Source organism: Tupaia chinensis, unplaced genomic scaffold, assembly GCF_000334495.1.
Source record: "Tupaia chinensis unplaced genomic scaffold, TupChi_1.0 Scaffold000415_1, whole genome shotgun sequence".
Lineage (NCBI taxonomy): Eukaryota > Metazoa > Chordata > Mammalia > Scandentia > Tupaiidae > Tupaia > Tupaia belangeri.
In genome coordinates, this window is record NW_006159920.1 from 1,371,269 (window position 1) to 1,395,016 (window position 23,748).

At 48.0% G+C, this 23,748-nt stretch overlaps 1 protein-coding gene across 1 annotated transcript in view; it reads left to right on the plus strand.

Moving 5' to 3' along the window:
- Positions 1 to 23,748, plus strand: part of ITGB5 (integrin subunit beta 5) — a gene marked incomplete at its 5' end in the record, with an annotated part of 125,891 nt that overhangs the window by 36,051 nt on the left and 66,092 nt on the right. Inside the window, 3 exon segments of the mRNA XM_027774215.1 lie at positions 18,776 to 18,937; positions 20,180 to 20,275; positions 21,701 to 21,790. Of these exon segments, the coding sequence (XP_027630016.1) occupies positions 18,776 to 18,937; positions 20,180 to 20,275; positions 21,701 to 21,790 (348 nt within the window).

Sequence of the window (23,748 nt, forward strand, 5' to 3'; positions counted from 1 at the left end):
CCCTGGGCAGTTCACCCAAAAAAAAAAAAAAAAAAAAAAACAGGTGCCTTTCTCATCAATGCGGGCATTTTTTCCCAATGCGCTGTTCACAGCTGGGCTGGAATGGGAGAATGCCACTATCCTTAATTTCTTGTCTTTACCCAGAAGCTTATGATGGGACCAGTTGTACTTTTTCTCAGTCAAAATAATGACCGTGTTGATTGCTCTCCCAGAACTTTCTAGAAGTTGACTCCAAGTTGTTTATTCTGAAGTGTACAGGTGGAAATGTGATGAGTTGTTTAGGGTGGAAATATGACTGCTTTCCCGTTCTTTCAAAACAGGGAGTGCCCTTGGCCTAGGGAGGACAGAGAGGGAACTGTTCCCAGAGTTCTGGGCTTCCCGTTGACAGTCCCCACATTGCTGCTCTTCATGCCTGTCAGGTTGAAGAGGTCACTTGCACAATTGAGCTTCCTCAGGTAGATCTTTGCTGCATAGGCTTCTTTTCTTTTTTTTGGAGAGGTTTTTGCTAAAGGGCGCATGTGCTCACCAGAAAGACAGAGAGAGACAGACAGACAGAAAGCAAGAAATGACCACCCAGGGAAGATGGCCACGCCGCAATCCCCTTCTCCTCCATTCTCCTCTCAGGATCTTGAGCACGCATGCACACACGCCCGCCGTGAGTGTAAGCCTCCAGGCCTGGGACTCGAACCATGGTCAACTACATGGGAGTCCAGCAACGTAGGCATTATGCCATCTGTTGGTCCCGATGCTGCACAGGTTTCTATGGACCACTTTTTTGATCTGCCAGAAACGAAGATCTATGCAATTAAAATCTGCTTCCCCTTTTGCCTCGGCTCCTAGCGCCCTAGTGTTAATCCTCTGTGTTCTTTAGATGGACTTTCTGTTTCAATCCTGGTTCTCTAATTTTGCATCGTATGTTAAATTTTTTAAGCATTGATGTCCTCTCAGAGACAATGAGTGGGTAAGTCTTAAACAAGGTGAGCTTCTATGTCAGATGCAAGTTTTGTGGTGGGAACTGAGTCCTTTATTTCTTTGCTGGAGTAGCATCCTAATATAAAATGGAGACCGCAGCCCCAGAGGAGCTGGTGAGGTAACGTCACACTGGCAAGGCTTTCTGCAGTAATAGAGTCTGTGGGGCTGGCCCTGCAGTGCAGTGCCTAAGCCCTGTGTGTAGGGAGCCACATCCCAAATGGCTGACCGTGGTTCAAGTGCAGACCCTGGCAGCTTGAGAAACACGCTGGTGCATGTTCATGTGTGCTAAAACTTGAAGAAATGGAGGAAAAAGGATTGTGGTGTGACTGCATCCTATTGGAGGGTGTTTTTCCTCTCACCCCCTCACTCCCTGGTGAGTAAACGTGCCCTCTGTAAAAGGAAGGAAGGAAGGAAGGAAGGCAGGCAGGCAGGCAGGCAGGCAGGCGGGCGGGCAGGCGGGCAGGCAGACAGGCGGACACGCGGACAGGCGGACAGGCAAGCAGGCAATACAACTTCTGGCGACCTTTAGAAACCTAAAGGATCAGTACCTTTGCTTGACGATCCTCTCTGTGCTAGGTGTTTTGTATACACTATCTTTATTTTTTTTTAATTTTTAATTTAATTTATTTATTCATTTATTTTAATTTGACCAGAGAGAGAGAGAGAGGGGGGGGGGGAAGAGAAAGAAAGGGAAAGTGAGAAAGTAAGCCACCAGGTCCAGAACTTGAACCATGGTTGGCCATGTGGGAATGTCCAGTGCTTTAACCACCATGCCACCTGCTGGTACCCCCCCCCTTTTTTAAAAGAATTATTTTATTTATTATTATTTGACCAGAGAGGAGAGAGAGAGAGAGAAAGAGAGAAAGAGAAAAAGTGAGAAAGCAGCTGTCAGATCCGGAACTTGAACCATGATTGGCCATGTTGGAGTCCAGCATTTTCATCACCAAGCCACGTGCTGGTCCCCATCGTCTTTATTAAGAGTCCTATATTGTACTGAGGATGGTTGTTCCCATTTCACAGGTGAGGAAACGGAGTACCACAGAGATTAACTGCATTTACTATTAGTAAGAAGTAGAACCAGGGTTTGAACCAGGTCTGGTTGATCCTAAAGCCAATGCCCTTTCCATCACTCAGTGACTGGGCATTTAGAAAGTAGCTGCAGTGCAGTGTAGAGCAGGAGGCACTGCATTTAGTAGTGCTGTCCTGACTTGGGTTCTTCTCTCCTGCTGACTGGCTCTGTGGAGGCCGACCGAGCCCTCCGGACCTCAGCTTGGCTGGGAAATGCAGGAGGTTGGGGAGCTCCGGCATCCTGCTAGCTGTGCAGGCGGTGCCTCTTTTCAGGAAGTACTTGATCATGGCCCTGTCCCCCTCTGCGCAAAGCTGTTGATTTTGCCGTTCTGTCTTCCTGTTTCAGACTTGAGCCTCAGGCCCACAGGGGCTGCTGCAGGTAACTGGAAAGGGTAGACAATTCCCCAGCCCTGGCATCAGGCTCAGCTCTGAGGGTTCCCCTCTGTGCCCCACCCCATTCCCAGTTCTAGCAGAATTGACTTGGTTTCTTTTGACTTGTTGCCTGATTTCTTCTCGACCTCAGACTTGTGTCACTTGCCCAGTCCTGAGTTGAGGAATGCAGGCTGTTTTCCTGGAGGCAGACAGCCCCTCAGGCGCCTTTGCATCTCCTGCGAGGACTCTCCACATGTTCTTGTCACCTGGCCTGGCCGTAGGGTGATCTGTCTCCACACACGAGCGGCTGCTGCTTGCAGGTTGCACCACAGGTTTTTGGGGCTTGGCCTGAAGCCAGCTTGCTTGGTCTTGTCTGCTCCAACGTCTCAGGGGAACACCACTGATGTCTTGTACTTCCCAGGTGTGTGTTCCCTCTGCCCCACGGGGTGCTTGTCAGAGGTGGCGAAGGTTCCCCTTGACTTTCTGTGTTGCAGATGGCTTTGGCTTATGTGCTCTTTTGAATCTCTCCACCAATTTGGTCTCTGTGGTGACAACTCAAGTCCGTGGCCTCATGGTTTCTGTTTGGCCTTCTACCTTCTACCTGTGTTGCAGGCCTCCCTGCGCTGGCTGACAGCTGCTGTCCTGAGAGGAGGGCTGGGACCTGGCCGAATAACAACTCAGGGCCGTCAACAGGGCTCATGGGGAGTTTGCGTCCCCGTGCACCCTCTAGTGTAAATCTCCTCCTGCCTGTGCCTTAGAAGCTGTGCACACTCTGCTCTCTCACTCATGACAGCAGGAAGGACATCCTGCTGCAAGGCTGGAGGCCCCTGGGATGACTGAGGCTTATTCTGTACTTGGTGGGGACGTTCAGTTTTCATTTCAAGTCAGGGGCTCCTTCTTGCTTGTAATGTCCACTTGGCAAAGAGGAAAAGAGGTAGGGGTTCATTCTTGGTTCTCCTGGCACAACTCGCTCCCCAGCCTCCAGCCAGGGCCTCCACGTGCCAGCCAGTGACCCGAGTCAGTTATCGTGACTCAGGCCCTCTGTACGTGCTGCTTCCTCCACTGGAACACTCTTCCCTGCATTTCCTCTTTTTTCTTGCTTTTTTTTTTTTTCATTTTTTTAATTATTAGACTCTATTTATTTATTTATTCATTCATTTATTTATTTGAAGAGGTTTTTGCTATAGGGTGCGTGCGCTCGCCAGACAGAGAGAGACAGAGAGACAGAAAGCGAGAAATCACCCCCCCTCCCCAGGGGTGATGGCCATGCCTCAATCTCTCCTCCTCCATTCTCCTCTTGGGATCTTGGGTACGCACGCACATGCGCCCAGCGTGAGTTTTAAGCCCCCGGGTGCGGGATGCGAACCACAGGCGACTACATGGGAGTCCAGTGACGTAGCCATTATGCTAACTGCTGATCCCATAGACTCTATTTTTTTAGAGCAGTTTTAGGTCACAGCAACATTGAATGGAAAATACAGAAAGTTCCCAACCCCCCCCAACTCTCCCCACACACATGGCCTGCCCCGCCAGCATCCCATCAGTGCGTACATTTGTTCCAGTCCGGGAGCCGATGGGCACGTCATCAACATCAGGGCTCGATCTTGGTGCAGTTCTGTGGGTTTTAACTAGTGTACAACGACTCGTGTCCATGATTATAATATCATGCCGAGTAGTTTCCCTGACCTGGAAGGCCCACACTCCACCTTGTCATCTCTCCTTCTTTCTGTAAACCTGCTTTTCTTTTGTTTTCGGAAAGAGTTTTGGTATAGGCCATGTGTGCTCACCAGAGAGATAGGGAGAGACAGAGAGAAAGAAGGTGAGAGATCACTTCTCCAGTGGGGATGGCCACACCGCAATCCCTTCTCCTCCATTCTCCTCGGGATTTTGGGCATGCATGCACACACACACCCCTGATGTGAGTTTAAGCCACCGAGTTCGGGACTCAAAGTGCAGTCGGCCATGTGGGTGTACAGTGCCTTAACCACTATGCCACGTGCTGGCCCCACACTTGCTTTTCTTTAATGTCTAATCTATGTCTACTTATATTTCAGATCTCTGCTTAACTGTCTCTCAGGGAAGGCTTCCTGGATGAACCTCCCTGAGTAGGTCAGGGTCTCCCAGCCCCAGGCCAGGGGTCACTTCTGTGCCATTTATCACTTAATTTATTTTTAAAGATTTATTTTTTAATTTGCTATAGTCACATGTGCTCACCAGAGAGAGAGACACAGAGAGAGAGAGAGAGAGAGAGAGTAGGAAAGTGAGAAAGCAAGCTGCCAGGTCTAGGACTCAAACCAGTCTTCCATGTGGGGGTCCAGTGCCTTAACCACCATGCCACCAGCTGGCCCCTTATCACTTAATTTTTATTTTGAGCCTGTACTTGAGTGATGTCTGCCTCCCCTTTGAGACAGTAAATTCCCTAAAAACAGGGAAGGAGTCTCTGCTCAGGACTCTATCGCAGCATCAGGCTCCTTGCCTGGCTCATAGCAGGTCCTTGATAAACACCTGGTGAACAAACAGTGGCTTCGTTCTCTCAGGTATCTTTATGTTTCTGAAGTTCAGAAATACCCACGTTCTCTTGGTGGAGAACCCAGGCTCATCCACGCTCCCTCGTACCAGGCTGCCACCGCCTTATTTATAGTGCTTCTTTCTCGTCCACTGAGGGAGAAACAGAAGTACTGTTCTGGGAACCAGCAGTTAGCATAATGGCTATGTCGCTGGACTCCCACGTGGTCGACTATGGCTCGCGTCCCAGACCCAGTGGCTTAAACTCACGCCGGGCACGTGTGTGTGCGTGCCCAAGATCCCGAGAGGAGAATGGAGGAGAAGGGATTGCGGCGTGACCATCCCCCCTGGTGGGTGATTTCTCGCTTTCTGTCTCTGTCTCTCTCTTGTCTGTCTGGCGAGCACACGCGCCCTATAGCGAAAACCTCTCCCCCCCAAAACAAACAAACAAACAAACAAACAAACAAAAAACCAGAAGTACTGTTCCTCGGTGACACTTTCGATCCGAAAAGCATTTGCTGGGCATTCAGTAAATGCTGAGGGGCAGGTATGCCGAAGAAAGACGAGAAGAACCCTTTCCTCGGGGATTTGATTGGCACCTGCTCATCTGATAGAAGAGAAATAAAACAACGTATGTGGAAACATTAGATTGAACAATATGATATTTACTGACATTTAACCATCGAGGATCTCTCCTATTTGCCTGGGGATATTTTCTCTTACCAGAGTGGAACATCATACGGTTCAGCCTTAGACATTCCAAATTTCCTGCAGTTCAGGCTGGACGCTCAGAGCCACATTAGCGGTGGTTTATGTACACATTAGGGTTTGGGGCTCGAGATGAAGGTCTGTGTCCTGAGTCACAGGCCAGGATCTCTTCCCAAGGAAAGAAATACTATACTTTTGGCCTCATTATGTTAAACCGCAGAACAGATTTTTTAAGGGTATTTCCTTGCAAAGTAGGAATGGAAGCAGGAAAAGCGAACTACTAATGAGAACATGTTTATTATTTTAAAGTGATGAAACTATGCTTGAAGTCAGCGCGTTTCGGGAAAGACTCCCCCCTTGTTTTTCTTCTGTGCTGTGTTGGAGTTGACTCCTTCGTTTCCAAGGCTCATACTCTAGGATCCGCCCACTGGCTGGCACGTCAGCCCCCTTCCCTTCTCATTATCTCCCTGAAACTGTCCTCTCAGTGCCTGCTTGAAAAGTTGGTGCACAGAGTGCTTTTTTATTGCCTTTGAAAATTGGTCAGGTACTTACTGACAGTGTGCACGACCCCTGTTAGGTGCTGGGAGGGATGCACGGTGGAAACCCACAGCTCCTGTGTCCGTGAGCTCCCCTGCAGTGGGAAGAGCCAGGTCTGTACAAGGTCTAAGGGACAGCCAGGGTGCAGGTCCGTGGAAGGCCTGGCTCCTCAGGACCCGGTGGCTCATTTCAGTGTGCCACTCCCTTGAGGGGCACCCTGGTCTCTCTGCTCCCCTGTGAGGCACTGGTGCTAATGCTGCTATGGTCACCGTTAGCTGAATGTGTCTGGGAGTCAGGCTCTGTGCCCAGCAATGAGCAGGGCTTTTTCCACTCGCTGCTTTGAGGTGGTTTTATTGTCCCCTTTTGAGGAGGTTGAATAACTTTTTGAAGGTCTTAGAGCTAGAAAGGGCAGAGTCAGATGGAAACTACCCACCTGCCGGCGTGCTTCACTTTGACCCCCGGGTGCCTGCCCTCTTGTGAAGTCATACAGGAGTGGAGAAGCCGGAGGGCCGTGCGCTTCCAAAGAGAGCAAAGTCCTTGTCTCAGGGGCCATCGCAGCTACCCACGTGGCCCTGTCTGCCAGCTATAGGATAGGACTGAATTGATCTTGGGGGAAGACAGCCGTACCTGCCACTCTGCTCTGGAGCAAAGGGTGTCCTGTTTATGGGACAGTTCTGACTCTGACAACCCTCAGGATGTCCCAGGGAGACCACGAGCTCTGTCCCAAGGACCCACCCCTTTTGAGTGAGCATGCTTGTCTTGCCCAGGGCTTTCCTGTCTGTGAGATGAACGCTCCGACATCTTGCCTCTCATTCCTAATGCAGAGAGCCCCTCAGACCAGCGCCCCAGCCTCTTGCAGGTGCTGCCACTGCCAGGCCCTGCTTTCCACACGGAGAGATTCTCTCAGCAGACGAACACGTGCCTCCTGCCTCTTCAGTGGCAGCTGGGTCCAGAGGCTGCACCGACACTCGGCTTGAGCACCTCTTCATTCAGGTGTCTGTTCATTCTGTTTAGACAGATTGACCCAGAGTACCCAGTAATTTAAAGCGAATGTTTCTGTCTTCCCTGTTCTCTGGGCCAGTGTTGTTATGCTAGGCCTCCCTGTGTTTGGACACTGTTTTCCAGAGAGCTCATGTTGAGCACGTCTACATGCAGACAAGCCCAGGGCAGCGAGCCAGCCCCCCGCCCAGGCACACACCCACCAGCGTCATCCAAGACAGCCCAGTGGGATGCCAGCTTTGCTCAGTTTCCTAGGCCTCTCTGCACTCTTCCAAGGGGGCCCTCGAGCCTGCCTCCGCCACCTGCCATGGGCCGTGTTGTACACAGGTTACCGTGAGATGGACCTGGGGACCTGCAGGCTGCATGTGAGCCAGTCTGAAGATTGAGCTGCCAGTGGTCACCAGCAGTTAGCGTAATGGCTATGTCACTGAACTCCCATGTAGTCGACCGCGGTTCGTGTCCCGGACCCAGTGGCTTAAAATTCACGCTGGGCGTGTGTGCGTGCGTGCCCATGATCCCGAGAGGAGAATGGAGGAGAAGGGATTGTGACGTGGCCATCTCCTCCGGGGGGTGATTTGTCACTTTCTGTCTCTATGTCTCTCTCTGTCTGTCTGGCGAGCACATGCGCCCTATAGCAAATAAATAAATAAATAAATAAACAAACAAACAAACAAATAAATAAATAAATAAACAAACCCTTTCCAAAAAAAAGAAATGGTTAAAAAAAAAAAAAGATTGAGCTGACAGCCACTGATAGTGCACTGCAGAGCCCTACAGGCCACTGCAGGTCCCTTCTTTCCTGCACAGAGAGCTGGGCCCACCTCTGCGGCTGTGCTTCACTTTTTTTTTTTTTTTTTTTCTGGAGGGTGTGTATGCTGCCAGAGAGAGAAAGAGAGGCGGGGAGAGGGAGGAGAGAGAAAAAGCGCCCCCCCAATCTATGTGGCATGCTCATGCCCCAGTCCCTTTTCCACGATTTCTCCAGCCTTTCAGGATTCAGGATACACATGCACGCATGCCCGGCTTGTTTATCAAGCCACCAAGACTGGGACTTGAACCACACAGTTGGCCATGTGGGGCCCGGCTCCATAACTGCCAGGCCATGGGACGAGCTCTTGGTGTGTGTTTAGGACAGGCTGAGAACAAGAGAGCAGAGATAGCCAGTGGACAGTCCCAGGCATAGGAGCTGTGTCCTCTGAGAGGTCACATGGTAACCAGCATCAGATGTGCTCATAGAAGAGAGAATAGACCTGGGGGGTGGACTGGGCAGCCACAGGGAAGCAGGCTGGAGTTCAGGGTAAGGAGTTTTCCAACGAGGACTGCTCAGCAGGGGAGGCTGGCGGACATGGCAGTGAGTGTGTGGCTCTGCACCCATGTGTGGTGGCCAGGGAGAAGAGCCTGTGCAGGATGGAGGCTGGATAAGACACCTCCGAGTTCCTTACAAACGTCTGGTGCTACCAGTTTCCTCCCATTCTGTTTTCTTCCCATAACCCCTGCAGCTTTTGTCCTGTAGTAGCCCTGTGAGCCTGTCCAGGTTCTCAGCAGTGCACTCTAAGCTGCACAGGTGTTTGGCCACTGTGCACTCTACCGCACGCTCTCGTTTTGTTTGCCAGACACAACATACTATAAACTCATGTCTAGAATCTCTGCAAGGCTGCCATTGACTGTCCCTGGAGACGTCTTACTGTATGGCTAACCATCCAGGTGGGGAAGGGGTGGCCATCTGATGTTCCCAGGACAGACTTTGGGTGAGGGTGGGAGGATGGAGGCCTGCTCTTTGTCCTTTGAGTGACCTTCCCCCTTTGTCACACGTCGCAGCCACTGCAGTGTGACCATCTAACTCCAAGAAACCATGTTCTCCTCTGGCCAGAGGCTCATGTCCTCACACCAGAGAAACCAAGTCTTCTACTTCCTTCTTCCAAGCTTCTCTCTCCCCTAGTTCCCAGGCACTCTGGGACCTCCTGTGTTGGAGGGGAACAAGACAGCAAATCTGTCTTCACTTTTGAGAGAAATCAATTTTTATTTATTTTCTTTCTTTTTTAAGAGAATTATTTAATTTTGGGGCCGGCAGGTGGTGTGGTGACTAAGGGCGCTGGACTCCCACACTGGACCACGGTTCGAGTCCCAACCTGACAGCTTGCTTTCTCTCTCTCTCTCTCTGTCCCTCTCTGGTAAAATTAAATAAGTAAAGAAAGAAAGAAAGTTAAAACAATTCTTAAAAAAGGAATTACTTAATTTTATTTATTATTATTGTTATTTAACTTGCTGCAGGGTACGTGTATTCACCAGAGATATACAGAGAGAGAGGGAAAGTGAGAAAGCAAGCTGCCAGGTCCAGGCCATGTGGAAGTCCAGCCTTAAGCACCATGCCATTTGCCGGCCCCTGTATTTATTTTCTTAACTATTGGGAAGGGCTGATCTTCCATCTTTATTCTTATGTCCCCTACTTGTGAATGCCTGAGAGACAGAGGTATCCAATTGTAAGGAATTGAGGGAAGAAAAAGGCAGTAAGTTTGCTAGTCTTAGAAAAAGGGACGAGTGGTGAGTTTGGTGGAGTAGAAGGGTCAAGACAAGGGTTATTGTGAGTGAGCCATGGGCATATTTTTAGGCACATGAGAAGGAACCAGACTGATTTAACAAAATCTCCCAAGAGTGTGGAATTTGCTGGGCTGCGTTTCCTTGGAAAGGGAGGAGCATTTCTTCCTTTGGAACAGTGAGGTCAGAGCAGAGACCTGGAAAGCACACTGGTTATTTAGGATGGAGAGGAGCCTGCTGGCCGCAAGGTATCCTGGGGCTGTGGGACAGACACCGCCTGATGCTGGGACCAGTGAGGAGGGAAGTCCTGTGACCCATCACTCTGGGTGATGAAAACGGAGAGGCCTTCCCTGAGTCAGTGTGGACCTGGGAGTTTGGAGGTCGAAACAGCCTGGGATGCAGCTGGTACAAGGTTGACCAGCCAACAAAGGGGAGTGAACGAACCTCAGTCTGGCCAGGCACTGGTTTCTCACTTCCCACTCCAGTGTGCGTCCGTCCCGCCCTGACATTCTCTGAGACCTGACCTTTGTCATAGTTCATGAGATTGGTTTTGTTTACATTTTGCTCAAAGACAGGGAGAAAAGTTCAGCTAAGTAGATAGGTCTAGTTTTTTATTTAAAAATTGTTTTTTAATCGTTTATAAAAAGAGATTTTATAAAATTTAGAAAATGCAGATAAATAGGAAGGCGATAAACATCGCCTATTACTCCCACGATCTAAAGATAAGATTGTATGCGTCTGAATTATAGAGGGGAGTTACAGTTTTTCACTTCCACGGGAGTTCTGACGACGCACCATCAATGACTGACAGACTGCGGCTTTCCAGGTACTGAGCTGGGTGCTCTGTGTGGATCATTTTGTTTAGTTCTTGTTTGGTCGCCCCTTTTATCATCTCCCACTCACAGTGGAGGAAATTCGTCTATGGAGACTGGCAAAGATGAAGTAACCTGCCCAAGGTCATAAGAAAAGATGATGCAGACTTGGGGCTGAACCCAGGCTGGACAGACATGCATGACCCACGTCCATACCTTCTGTGTGGAAAGTGCTGCCAGTCAAAGAACATTTGTAGGGGCGAGCACAGCCGATGTCCACATCGTCACAGGATTTATTGTATCCAAATGCCATTCCAAGCAGAGCAAGGCTGCTTCTTAGAAAACAAAGTGTCTTTACTGACATGTAATTATGTTCACCGAAGTGCACAGGTTGAAAGTGAACGTTGATTATGTACCCATGGTATATCACCACAATCAACATAATGAACATTGCCCGTAAGCCCAAAAAGTATATTTATGCCTCTTTGTCATTTCTGCCCCTGCCTCCCTGACTCCTGGCAACCATGAAGTGCGACTCCAGGCACCCATGCATGGGCTGTCACTACACGTTTGCTTGCATTTACTAACATTTTATATATTCAGCATGTATGCTCCTTCGCCTGGCTTATCTCAGCACAGTTCTTTTGAGATTCATCCAGGCTGTTGCGCGTGTCCATTCTTCCCTTTCGTAACCGGATAAATGCCATGGCATAGGTGAGCCACGCTTGTCCGTGCCCTGTGTGTGGACCTTTGGGTTGTTTCTAGTTTTTGCCTATTATGAGAACAGCTGTGTGTACGTGTTTGTGTTCATGTCAGTGTATGGACATGTGCTTCATTTCTCTGAGCTAATACATCGGAGCGGATAGCTGGGTCATATGGTGTTTAATTTCTTAAGAAATTACTCAACTGTTTTTCCAAGTACCTGTCACATTTTACATTCCTACCAGCAGTGTGGGAGGATTCCAGCTTCCACACAGCTCCATCAACATTGGGTGTGGTCAGTTTTCATAATTTTAGCCATTTTAATAGGTATGCAGTCGGATCTCATTGTGGCTTTTAGTTAATACGAGGCTTTAAAACTGTCTGGTATGCAGTAATTCATATTACTTGACGGTTGTGTAAGCACACATATCAAGTGGTAAAAGAAGGGAAGATGCATAACACGTATTACAGTCCTAGGGTAATGATTACAGATTCCCCTTATAGTCCCTTTTAAGTGCTAAGTGCTTTTTAATGCATTGTATCTACTACACCTGACACCAACCCTGCAAGGCAGGCTTATTTCTATTTACAGGTGGACAAGCTGAGGCTGAAAGCGGGGAAGTGACTGACTTAGAGACCTAGTCAGAACATAGCAAGGATTTGAGCTTAGACTGGTCTGTTCTCACATACTCTAGCCCCATGTCGTATTCCATTTTGTAATTTAGTGTTTTTCCTTTAAAAAAAAAAAAATTCCCTTTCTTGCTATTGCTCCCTGCTCCAAACATGGAGGACAGGACTTGAGACTTCAAAACGAACAGCTCTGCCAGCCAGGCTGATAGTAAGGGAAATGATTTCTAACACCATCCTCTGTGGATTGACCAGTTATTAAATCTCCACGCCCGAGAGCCTGGGTGAGTGAGTAAGCAGGTCTGACCATTCACTGACCCTCTGGGCCAACTTGGCTAACGTATTTGCATGACAAGACCCCACTTTAGACAAAACAATTATTGTGCTGCGTCACTCTTCCTCTGTGGATCTGTTTCCATTTTAGATGCCACAGTTCCAATTTAAGCACTGATTTTGGATCTAGGACTCTAAGTTGAGAGCCTACCATGCATACAGGCCCCTTTTATGAATTATCTCATTTATTATGCTCACACAACCTCCTCTTCTTATGATTGGGCAATTTAGCTTTGTGGCTGAGGGACCGGCCACCTGAGAATTTGGCGTCACTGGCTTTTGCTAGCTGAGTGGGTGGATCACTTCACCCCTCTGAACACTAGTCTCCTCATAAGCAAGTTGGAAGTATATTTCCTACTTCACAAGGGTTGTAGGAAAGATGAAATGGAATAGTGGAATGTTCCTAAATGTTAGGCATTATTCCTGTTTTACTGACCAGAAGAAAGCATTCGAGGTATTACGTGATTGGGTCAAAGCCACACAAATATTTAGGGGTAGCAGAAAATCCACATGCCCATCGCAAGGCACTCGACTTCCACACTGTTCCGTCTCCTCATTGCCCCCCCCCCTTGTGAGGACACAGACCCTTGAGAAGCTACATAAAAGACTAAAAGGTTGAAAGGTAGAGCTGGCATTCAAAGTCCAATCTTGCAAAAGTAGTATTTGTTTGGAAAATAATGGGGGAAAAAGGAGATTACCCATAACCTCAGCCCCCACCTCAATCGCATTATGGTGTGCTTTGTTTCAATCTCTTGTTTTCTTCTTGAGTTCGGCTTGTCTCTTACGCAATTAGTAATCACACTACAAATACCGTGCTGAATTCCCTGTTTTCACTGTATATTACATATGTTTGTACATAATTCCTGATGGCTACAGAAGAGATATCTCTGTTTAGTTACCTAGCCCCATAGTATGGTCCCAGTTAGTCCCAGTAGGATATTCATGTCTTTCCCATTTTGCTTGCTATGATTAAAAATACTGTTCTACATATTCTAGAATACTATTTAAAATAAAGAATTCTTTATTTAATTTTATTTATTGTTGTTCTTATTATTCAGTTTGACCAGAGGGAGACAGAGAAAGAGAGAGATCCAGGACTGAAACCGCGGTTGGCTGTGTAGGAGTCCAGTACCTTGACCGCCACGCTGTCAGCCCTAGAATACTTCTAAATATTGAGTCAAAAGACATCTACTTCTTAAAGGGATTTTTTTTGTTTATCTAAGTTTTTCTTATCTCATTAGAGAGAGAGAGAGAAACAGGGACCCTCAACAGGGTCCTCATGCTGTGATCCACCTCCAGTGTCAGCCAACCGCATGTGTCTGGTGTGCTCAGGGAGGCCCTGGGATATGAACCCACTCTTCCCATGTGGGTCCTGTTGCAGAGTGTTGTCACTGTGCCATCATTTGCTCTCAAGGGCTTTTTGTTTGTCTGTTTGTTTTTAATTGAGGAATAATTTATGTAAAGTTTGCTCATTTTAGGTATAAAGCCTCATAGCCATCCCCCAACTACAATATTGTTTTCATCACCCCAGAAAGTATACCTTCATTGTTGATTCCCTCCTTTTACCCTCAGCCTTTGGCAACCACTGAATTATTTTCTGTCTGTCAGTTTCTATCTTTTCCTGAATAGCATATAATTGGGATGGAATTAGATAGGAAGTTGCCTTTTGAGTTAGGCTTTTTTCACTTAACATGATGCTTTTGAGATTTATCCTTGTCGTGCACATATCAGAGGTTTCCTTTTTATTGCTGAGTAGTATTCCATTGTACGGATATACTACGATGTAGCTACGTACTACTTGATAGACATTTAGTGGTTTCTATTTTTTGGTGATTATGAATCAAGTTGTTATAAATATTTGCTCAGAGGTTTTTATATAAGCATGAATTTTTATTTCTCTTGGATAAATAACAAAGAATGGGATTGCTGGACTGATAATGTATATTCTCTTTATAACATTTCAGTAACTATGAGAGTTCTAATAATATCTTTTTTAAAAAAATTGTACTATAGGGCCTGTGCACCCATCTAAGAGAGACAGAGAAGGAGAGGGAAAGTTAGAAAACAACTCTGCCCTTTTCCTGTGGGGCTGGCTACATTACATACCTTCCCCTCCACTCTTAGATTTTGGGCATGCACACATGTGCCTGTCATGTTTTTTCAAGTCACTGGGTCTGGAACTCAAACCATGCAGTTGTCCATGTGGAATCCAGCTGCCTGCTGGGCCACTAATAACACTTTTTACTAGCATTATCAGCGTTTATTTGTTCGCCATCCTAACAGCTATGTAATGGCTATCTCATGGTGGCTGCATTTCTTTAATGCTAATAATAATAAGGATTGGCGGTGGGAGCAGCAGGTGGCATGGTGGTTAAAGCACTGGACTCCCACATGGCCAACTGCAGTTAGAGTCCTGGATTTGGTGGCTTGAGAATCACACAGGGCACATGTGCATGTGTCCAAAGTCCCAAGAGGAGATTGGAGGAGGAGTTGTGGCATGGCCATCCCCCTTGAAGGATGATTTCTTACTTTCCCTCTCTCTGTCTGTCTCTCTCTCGGGCGAACACATGTGCCCTGTGACAAAAAACTGGGGGGGAAATTATGTTGAGGATCCTTTCATGTGCTTATTTCTGTCCATCTCTCTCTCTTTGTAAATTACCTCTTCTAATCACTTGACTACTTTTTAAATTCAGTGGTTTGATTTTTTTTTTTCCTACTGTTTTTAAAATTTTTCTTATTTCAAAGAGACAGGTACTTTCAGGAGGGTTCCCACACTACAATCCACCCCCAGCCTCAGCCAGCCAGGATAATATGTGTGTGTGTATGTGTGTGTGTCCTGTGTGCACAAGGAGACCTTGGGACACAAACCCAGGACCTCCCTGTGTGGCCTAAGTACCATGGAGTGCTGCATTCATGCTGCAACACCACTGCTGGCCTATTTTCTTATTAATCTATGAAAGTTTTATTAATATTCTGGATACAAATCTGTCTTTTAACAGATTTCTATTTTTTACAATTCTTTTCTCCAATCGATGCCTTGTCATTTGATTTTTAAAATGTTGTCTTCCTTCCCCTCTTTCTCTCTCTCTCTTTTTCTCTGTTGCTTTCCTTTCTTTCTCTCTCTTTTTTTTTTTTTTCCTTCTAATTTTGCCAGAGGATGCATGTCCTCGTTGGAGAGAGATATAGAAAGAGAAAGAGAGGGGGAGAGAGAGAAAGTGAGAAAGCACCCTCCATGGTGGATGGTCATGCTACAATCGCTTCTCCGTTTCTCCTTTTCAAATTTTGAGCATATACAAGTGCCTGGCATGTTTTTCAAGCTGCTGGGTCCAGGACTCAAACCACACAGCCATGTGGGATCCAGCCACCTTAACCACCAGCTGGCCCTAAATACTGTCTTTTAATGAGCAGAAGTTTTTCATTTTGGTGAAGTCCAATTTATCCTTATTTTATCCTAAGGATTATCTTATGTTAGAAGTCTTTGCCTGTACCAAAATCACAAAGATTTTCTCATACCTTTTCTTCAGAAGTTTTATAGCTTTAGATTTAGTTTTAGGTCTGTGATATACTTGGGTTAATTTTTATATACCATGCTTTTTGCACATGGATGTTCAATCGTTCTAGTATAGACTGTGTATGTGTAAGTCTACTTCTGGCTTCCTTTCCTCTGATCTGCCTATCTAGCTTTTTCTCAGGATAACACCATCCTGATTTCTGCAGCTTCATAATCAAATCTTTGCCTTGGGTAATGAGCTCTCCAATTTTGTTCTTCCTTGTCAAAATAGTGTGTCTAGTCTCTATTGTTCCTAATTCCATATAAATTTTCTTTAAGAAGTTTTTGCTGTAGGGCATGTGCGCTCGCCAGAAAGACAGAGAGAGACAGAGAGACAGAAAGTGAGAATTCACCCCCAAGGGGGATGGCCACGCCGCAATCCCTTCTCCTCCATTCTCCTCTTGGGATCTTGGGCACACACACACACACGCCCAACGTGAGTTTAAGGCTCTGGGTCCGGGACTTGAACTGCAGTTGACCACGTGGGAGTCCAGCGACATAGCCATTATGCCAACTGCTAGTCCTAAATTCCATGTAAATTTTGGAAACAGCTTGCCATTTCTCAGGAAGGCCTCTGGGCTTCTGATTATTGCTATGTCAAATCTGTACGTCAGTCTGGAGAAGTGGCATCTCAACAACACTGGCCCTTCCATCACGAGAGTCCATTTGCTGCAGTCTCTGGTTGTCTTTACAATTCTTGATACCCTTTGTTTCTGTAAAGATTGGTCTTCTCCTTTCTTGCTTGGGAGTTGAGCACATAGCTGTACCTTTGTGGATAATAGGTCTAAATTTCTCCTGTAAAAAGCCCTGTTGGTTTACATTCTCTCTTGATTATGCTTTATCACCCGAGCCCCTCCCTTCCACATTCCATGGCTTATAAGGCATTGCTTTATTCATTTTTTTAACTTTTTTTTTTAATTGGCCAGAGAGAGAGAAGAAAAGTGAGAAAGCACACACACACACACACACACACACACACACACACACACAATGAAGGATGGCCATGCAGCAATTCCTTCTCCTCTACTTTTCCCTGCTTTTGGGATTTGGGGCATACACACACGTACCTGATGTATTTTCAAACCAATGGGACTGAAGCCCTGCCACTGGCCATGTGGGCTCTAGCTGTATTAACCCCATGCCATTAGTTGGTCCGTTTTAAGCTCTTAATCAAAAAATAGTATGCACTTAGAAAACTACATAGGAGTGCGTCTCAGTAAGTGTTCACAAATCAAAATACCAGGTCAGGAGACAACATCAGTAGCACCTTGGAAGCCTCCTTGTGACCACATGGACTCCTGGTGCGATTTTCAAGCCCCCAGGGTTAGGGACTGGAACTGTATAGTCAGCCATGTCGGATCCAGTGCCTTAACCTCCGTACCATCCCTTGCTCACTCTCAGAATTTTTAAAAGTTTATTTATTTTGTCCATGACTGAGAGAGACAGAGAGCACGTGTGCATGCATGAGCACTTCTAACAGGGTCTTGACACCATGGTCATGCCTGGCATACTCAGAGACACCTCTGGATTTGAACTGGGAACCTTCCCGTGTAGGAATGCCTCACAGAGCACCATCCTTTATCGGGCCACCACCATCTGGCGCCTTAGCAGTTTTTAAATCCTTCATATATTCACTCTGCTACCAGCACATTACAGGATGCCCTTTTATCATTAGTGGAAGGTGATCATATCCCAGTTTTTGTTGCTCTGTATCAAGATTTAGCTGCTTTTCGAGCTGTATGGGCCCAGCTGGGTACTACTTTATAGTATGTTCATTCTACTCACTGGGGTTATGCCTAAAGTCAGACTTGGGTTCATGTATAGGTATGTGTCAGCTGTGCTAGCTGTTGGATATATTTAGACTAATTAAGTTCATTGGCAGAACAATTGAATGGCGGGGGGGAGGCATGGAGGGCAACCATGGATGCCAGGGACAATGGGGGAGGAGGATGGGACATACCAGAGGGTGGGGGATGGGGAACTTGTGCATCATGTATGAAGGGGGGGGGGGAAGGCATGGAGAGCAACCGTGGATGCCAGGGACAATGTGGGAGAAGGATGGGACATGGCAGAGGGTGAGGGATGGGGAATCAGGGATGGCAAAACAAAAGGCAAGGTATGCAGGACATAAGAATTGGAAAATTATTTGCTGAGAACATGTATGTTGATGTGCTTGATTGAGCCAATGCACAGTGTATTTTGGATGGAAAATTCATTTGTGTGTTGTGATGGTGTATAGTGAATTAATGTAGAAAATGAATAAATTTAAAATAAAAAAAAAGATTAAAAAAAAGAAAAAAATATGAGGGGTGAGGGGTCAGCAGGTGGTATAGTGATTAAAAAAAAAAAAAGATTTAGCTGCTTTTCATAATAATGACCAGGAGTGGCTTTTGCGTGGTGTTGGGGCCGCACTAGCTGCATAGATACTGTGGCCGTGCCTCCATCTGAAGACTGGGTACATTCCATATAGCGAAGCAATAAAGGGAGAACTGAGCTGATTGACTGTAACAGCCAAGTGGTTCAGTTCACTATTGGAGTCGTTTACAGCTATCAGAGTAGAGTGCAGGTTTTCCAGAGCCTCACAGAAAGGGCCCTTAGTCGGTCGTTTCAGTCTTGCTTTCTGAGCAGTTCATGGCTAATGGGGGTCTGAAATATTCACTTCCCCATTGCCTAGGACAAGCCAGCCAGCCAGAGTATGTGGCTAAGGAGGTTGGGGTGGGTTAGGTTGTTCTGGGGAAGGCATCAGAGGTGGGGCTGAAGGGAAGTGTGCAGGAGTAACCTCAGGTACGGTCCCAAGAAGCAGGGGCCTTCTGGCACACGGGCTCTCTGGAGAGGCTGGGGGTTTGCTGTCCCCATGCATCTAGGCCTCCCTGGTCCAGGCTGTGTCCCTTCTGTGCCTCAGTGGGACCCCTCCTTCGTCGTCCTATGAGTGTGCCCAGTGCACATAGCAGGGGAACGCCTCTGCTTCAGAGCCCTGGAGATGCCAGCGCCTCATCTGATGCCTCAGGGCAGGCCAGGTTGGGGCAGAGAGGCTGTACCTGCCCACTCTGTCTTTCAGGAGAAGATTGGCTGGCGGAAGGATGCGCTGCACTTGCTGGTGTTCACAACGGATGACGTGCCCCACATCGCACTGGATGGAAAACTGGGGGGCCTGGTGCAGCCGCATGATGGCCAGTGCCACCTGAATGAGGCCAATGAGTACACTGCGTCCGATCAGATGGTTGGTGACCCTCCCATGGTCCGCATGCTCACCCAGCCTCTGAAGCCTTCCTCTGACCTTCAGAACTCACCAGCTTTCTGAGCCATTCTTGGGGTTGGGTTTCATTGTTCTGTTTTCTTCAGCTGGGTGTCCAGAACTCCCAGTCCACTTAAAACACTTCACAGGGATCTCCATAGCTGGTTCATCTTGCTGCCATTGTGTATCTCAGTGTGTGTGGGGGGGTATGACCCAGGGGAGAGAGGGCAGAGGTGATCTTAGAGGGGGCTGGTGACTACTGGGGTAGAAGCCACTGGTCAAGACTTTTTGCCTTCTAGAAATGGGTTCTCTGGAACAGAGGGTTCCCATCAGTGTCAGGAGTGGGCAGCAGGTGTCCTGCATGGAAAGGGAGCCCCCAGGGACCTTCCACTCCCAACAGTCTGAGGCCACAACTATGCAGTTTAAGAGTTTATGCAAAAACGTCAAACACATATAATAGACAAGGTGGTAAAATGAACGCCTACGTATCTATTACCCAGACCCAACAGTCATCAAGATCTTGCCACATGTACTGTGCAATTCCCCCCACCCCCAATCTGCACCCTCTTCTTCCCCAAATCCAGGCTGCCATTTGGCCAGAGAGGAACCGTTCCCAGCTTTCTTTCCTGAGCGAGCCCATTTACTGCAGTTGCCAGAGGCGGTCAGTGTCCACGCCGTCCTTATTATCCAGGCATAGTGGAGTCAGGAGAAAGGACTGGTAGCTGTAGGACCTCACCTGGTGAGGCCCACGGTGCTTACCTTTAGCCCTGAACGCCTAAGGATGTTGTTCAGCTGCCTCTCCGCGTCTGCACTCCCCAACACCGTGGTCCGTTCTGAGCCAGAGCAGACACTGTCGGCAGGCCTACCCATAAGGCACAGGAAAAGGAAAACAGTCAGGGAAGAACCACGACCAGTGCTGATGGCAGACGGCAGGGTGCGGCAGCTGCTCTCCTCAGAGCCTCCGCGTTCTGCATCCCCGAGAGGATGGAGGAGACACGGCGGGGTACCGAACCACCCTTGTTGCTTCTCCACTCTAGGGGAGGAGTGGATCCAGTATGGTGGGTGCCAGGGCTCCCCTCCTTGAGGGTCCTCAGTCAGGACGGTGCAGGAAGGACTGCCCCGAGTGAAAGTGCTTTTCGTGGCGAGTACTGAGTGTGTGTCGGGGCCAGATGCTGGCCTCTCAGCCTGTCAGAAAAGTGACCGTCTTGACGTTTGCCTTGGCTCTAGGACTACCCATCCCTTGCCTTGCTTGGAGAGAAATTGGCAGAGAACAACATCAACCTCATCTTTGCAGTGACGAAAAACCATTACGCGCTCTATAAGGTATGCCTGCAGGGAGACGGAGTCTCTGGTGACATGATTCTGGGGGCCAGCCCGACTGTAAGGGGCATGGGAATTAGAACATGGGGAGGGGCGAAACAGAGGGTATGGAGGATAGCCCTATATATTGGATCTAGTAGAAAATACTTGAGAGACTGTAAGAAGGAAAGTGAGAAATCACCGATCACCCCCATGGGGGATGGCCATGACACAGTGCCTTCTCTTCTGTTCTCCTCCTAGGATTTTGGGCATGCATACACGCTTGCTTGTCGTGATTTTCAAGCCACCACGGCCGGGACTTGAACCGCAGTCGACCATGTGGGAGTCTAGCACCTTAACCACCACACTACCTGCTGGCCCTGGAAAATAATAGTATTAAGGAAACTGTTAGGTATTCACATAGCAGTGGATACCTTTACAAGTAATTTAAACACACGGTATTAAACGTTATCCTGAGAAAAGCTGAATATGGTACTAAATCCCAGGGTCCCAGGTGTGTCAGGTTCTGAACCAGCTCGTGCACATGTAAGCTAAGTGTGAAGCCCGGCTCACCTCTGACATCCTGTAAGTGGAGAGCTCAAGGAAACCTAATCAGGAATCCTTCCCGACCCCCACCTCGCCCTCCAGAACAGCTGGCCCTGGTTCCATCTCCTTACTCCTCTTAAACATCCACAAAAGAGCCTTCGTCTGACTGTGTTTTTCTCTTGCTTCTGCCTGAGATGATCACTGATAAAACACAACCTGCATCCTACAGTTCTTTATCTTCTTTCGCTCTGAATCCATTTTAGAAGAGGAAAACAAGGGGAAAGGATTTTGTTTAGCGGGAGATAGCAGGATAAAGCCTGGTCGTCTGCAGATAACACTTTTAGAGGGATGAGTTGCACAGATTATGCCAGGCCTTCGGATGTGTGAGAGGAGGAAGTCCACCTTGGCGTGAGCCATCCTTCCTCAGAACCAAACACATCTTGCTCAGGGAGGAGGCTCATCTGTTCCATGGCAGGCTGAGGACTGTGGGTGCTTCTGTCACATTGTAAGTGACATAGTCAGGACAGGTGAGAGAAGGAAAGCAAAGCCTTCACAGCTGCCCTGTCATAGGACATCCCTTAGAGATATTCAGAGTCATTGGGAGGGTACCATTTGGTCCTCTGAACAGAGGCTGTATTTGAGACACCTGGAAAAGCTGAACTGATGAAGTGCATCCATGAAGCTGAGCCTGGGAGTACCTGTGTAGACCTGGAGAGAAATGGCAAGAAAATCGTCAAGAATATGTCGACCTTGGCAGATGGCCATTTCCTGCCAGGGCAGAGGGATCTCCAAGACATTGTACTTGCCTACTATCAGTACTTGCCTACCTTTGCTAGCAGTGTTCACTCTGTGTTGGATCATAGGGCAAAATGGACTTACTCCCTGTACTTTTTTTTTTTAAAGAATTTTACAGCCCTGATACCTGGAACAACAGTAGAGATTTTGCATGGAGACTCCAAGAATATTATTCAACTGATCATCAATGCATACAATGTAAGTCACGGACGGCTCTCCCCACCGCCGTCACCGTCTCTCCCCACCGCCGCCACGGTCTCTCCCCCAGGGCTCAGGTGGGCAGCATGCCTGCTGGTGTCCTTGACTCCGCTGCGCTGTCCCCTTGAGTTAGGCATCCTCTTCATTCGTTCGAGGTCAGGGTGGAGAAGGTCATCTTTGATGTGTCCCTCCCTCTTCTGCTCACCTCTGCGATGCTGACCCTCACCATGGCTGATCCCAGGGACCCAGCGATAGGCTCTGTTAGATGCAGGCCAGTGGCTCCAATGTGCTCAAGTTTGGTGGGTCACAGTGTTTTCACCCACCCCAGGCCGGAGTCCCCGAGGGAGGCAGACAGAGCATCTCTAGCCACAGCTGACACACTGAGAAGTGAAAGTGAGCACACTGAGCTTACCCCCTGTGGGCAGGGCAGTGGGATTCCTTAAGGTCATGGAGCTCAGCAGAAAGCTGCAGACTGACGTGGCAGAGAAGAATCAGAGGACAGTCAGCAATGGGAGTTTTGTCTACACACTCAGCGTCTGACTGTAATCAAGTCCTTTCAGAGGGGCCTTGAGTGGGCCTGTACTGTTTAACTCTTCACTTGAACTTGGTAACACAGTAAGTGCCATGGTTATTGTTGGGGCTTAGCAGCCATGTCTACACCCGAAGTCAATCAGTTATCTAAGGCATCACCTCCCAAACCTTTCTCCTCCCCGTCCTGCTTTCCCACAGTCGATGATAGTCCGAGAAGTACTTGCCTCAGGCCTGCCTTCTCTCAGGAAGGTGGCAAGCTCAATTCCCTGTGCTGGGGGCTGTGTACCTGCAGCCGCCCCTGCCTTCCAGTGCCGCTCACCCCCTCCAGGGGCGAGGTAATTCCCAAGTCAGAATTCAGAGTGCATCTTCCTGTTAAAGTTATACGTAGACTAAGTATGATTTAGGGACACTAGTAGCCCTGAACTTTGGGTAAAAGAGGTTTCCACGGACTAGCCAGGGGTCCTAACTGACCACTGACCATCACGTATCTGTGAGGAAATCATCTTGCTTTCCTAACAGTGACTGATTTACAGGCGAATATTTGGAACCCCACCTTGTACTGCGTGTTAGGAGCAGATCCCACATGGCCAACCATGGTTCAAATCTTGGTCCCAGTTGCTTTGAAAAACACAAAATCCTGATGGGAACGAGAAATGGATTGCTGTGTGACCATGCCCGACTGGGGGATTTCTCTGCCCCCCTCAAGTGTACACGCCTGCCCTCTGGCAATAAAAATAATGTTTTTTAATTAAAAATAAACACTGACAAGTACAACGGACACCACAAAAGCCCTGCCTTTTCTGGTGTTGACTTTATTCACCAGCTGCTGTGGCCCCGTTACCAGGTACTGCTCAGTCAGACCAGGAGCTGCTAGACTACGGTATGACCAGCCCTGAGCTCGGTCTCCCAGAGTCTCCGTGTCCTCAGGGCAGTGGGTCGGGCAGCAGTGAGGATTTGGGGCTAGTTTGCCATCCCCCTTCTCCCACCTTCTGTTGTAGGTAAGAGTCCTCTGCCTCTCGTGGCTGTCATACCTCCTCACTCCTGAAACTTCCGGCTGAGAGACAGGAAAGACTTCTCTCTCCCCTCCTACCTATTCCCCACATATGAACATCCTCTTTTCTGATCTCTGGTCTTAAATCCTCACCCGATCCACTGGCCACCTCAGACCCAGAACCCAGTGAGGCAGGGTTTCCCAATGCGTTGTGAGTGGTTCTTAAATTTCTTCAGTGAGTAGTTTGGTTTGCATTTCAGGAGGAGGGAGAACACGTGTTCTTGGTTATGTGGGCACTACAGGTCTTCTGAAGTGTGATGTATGGAGGGAGTTGTTTTCTTTCTTTCTTTCTTTTTTTCCTGAGAGATTTTTGCTATTGGGCGCGTGCGCTCACCAGACAGAGAGAGACAGAGTGACAGAAAGCGAGAAATAACCC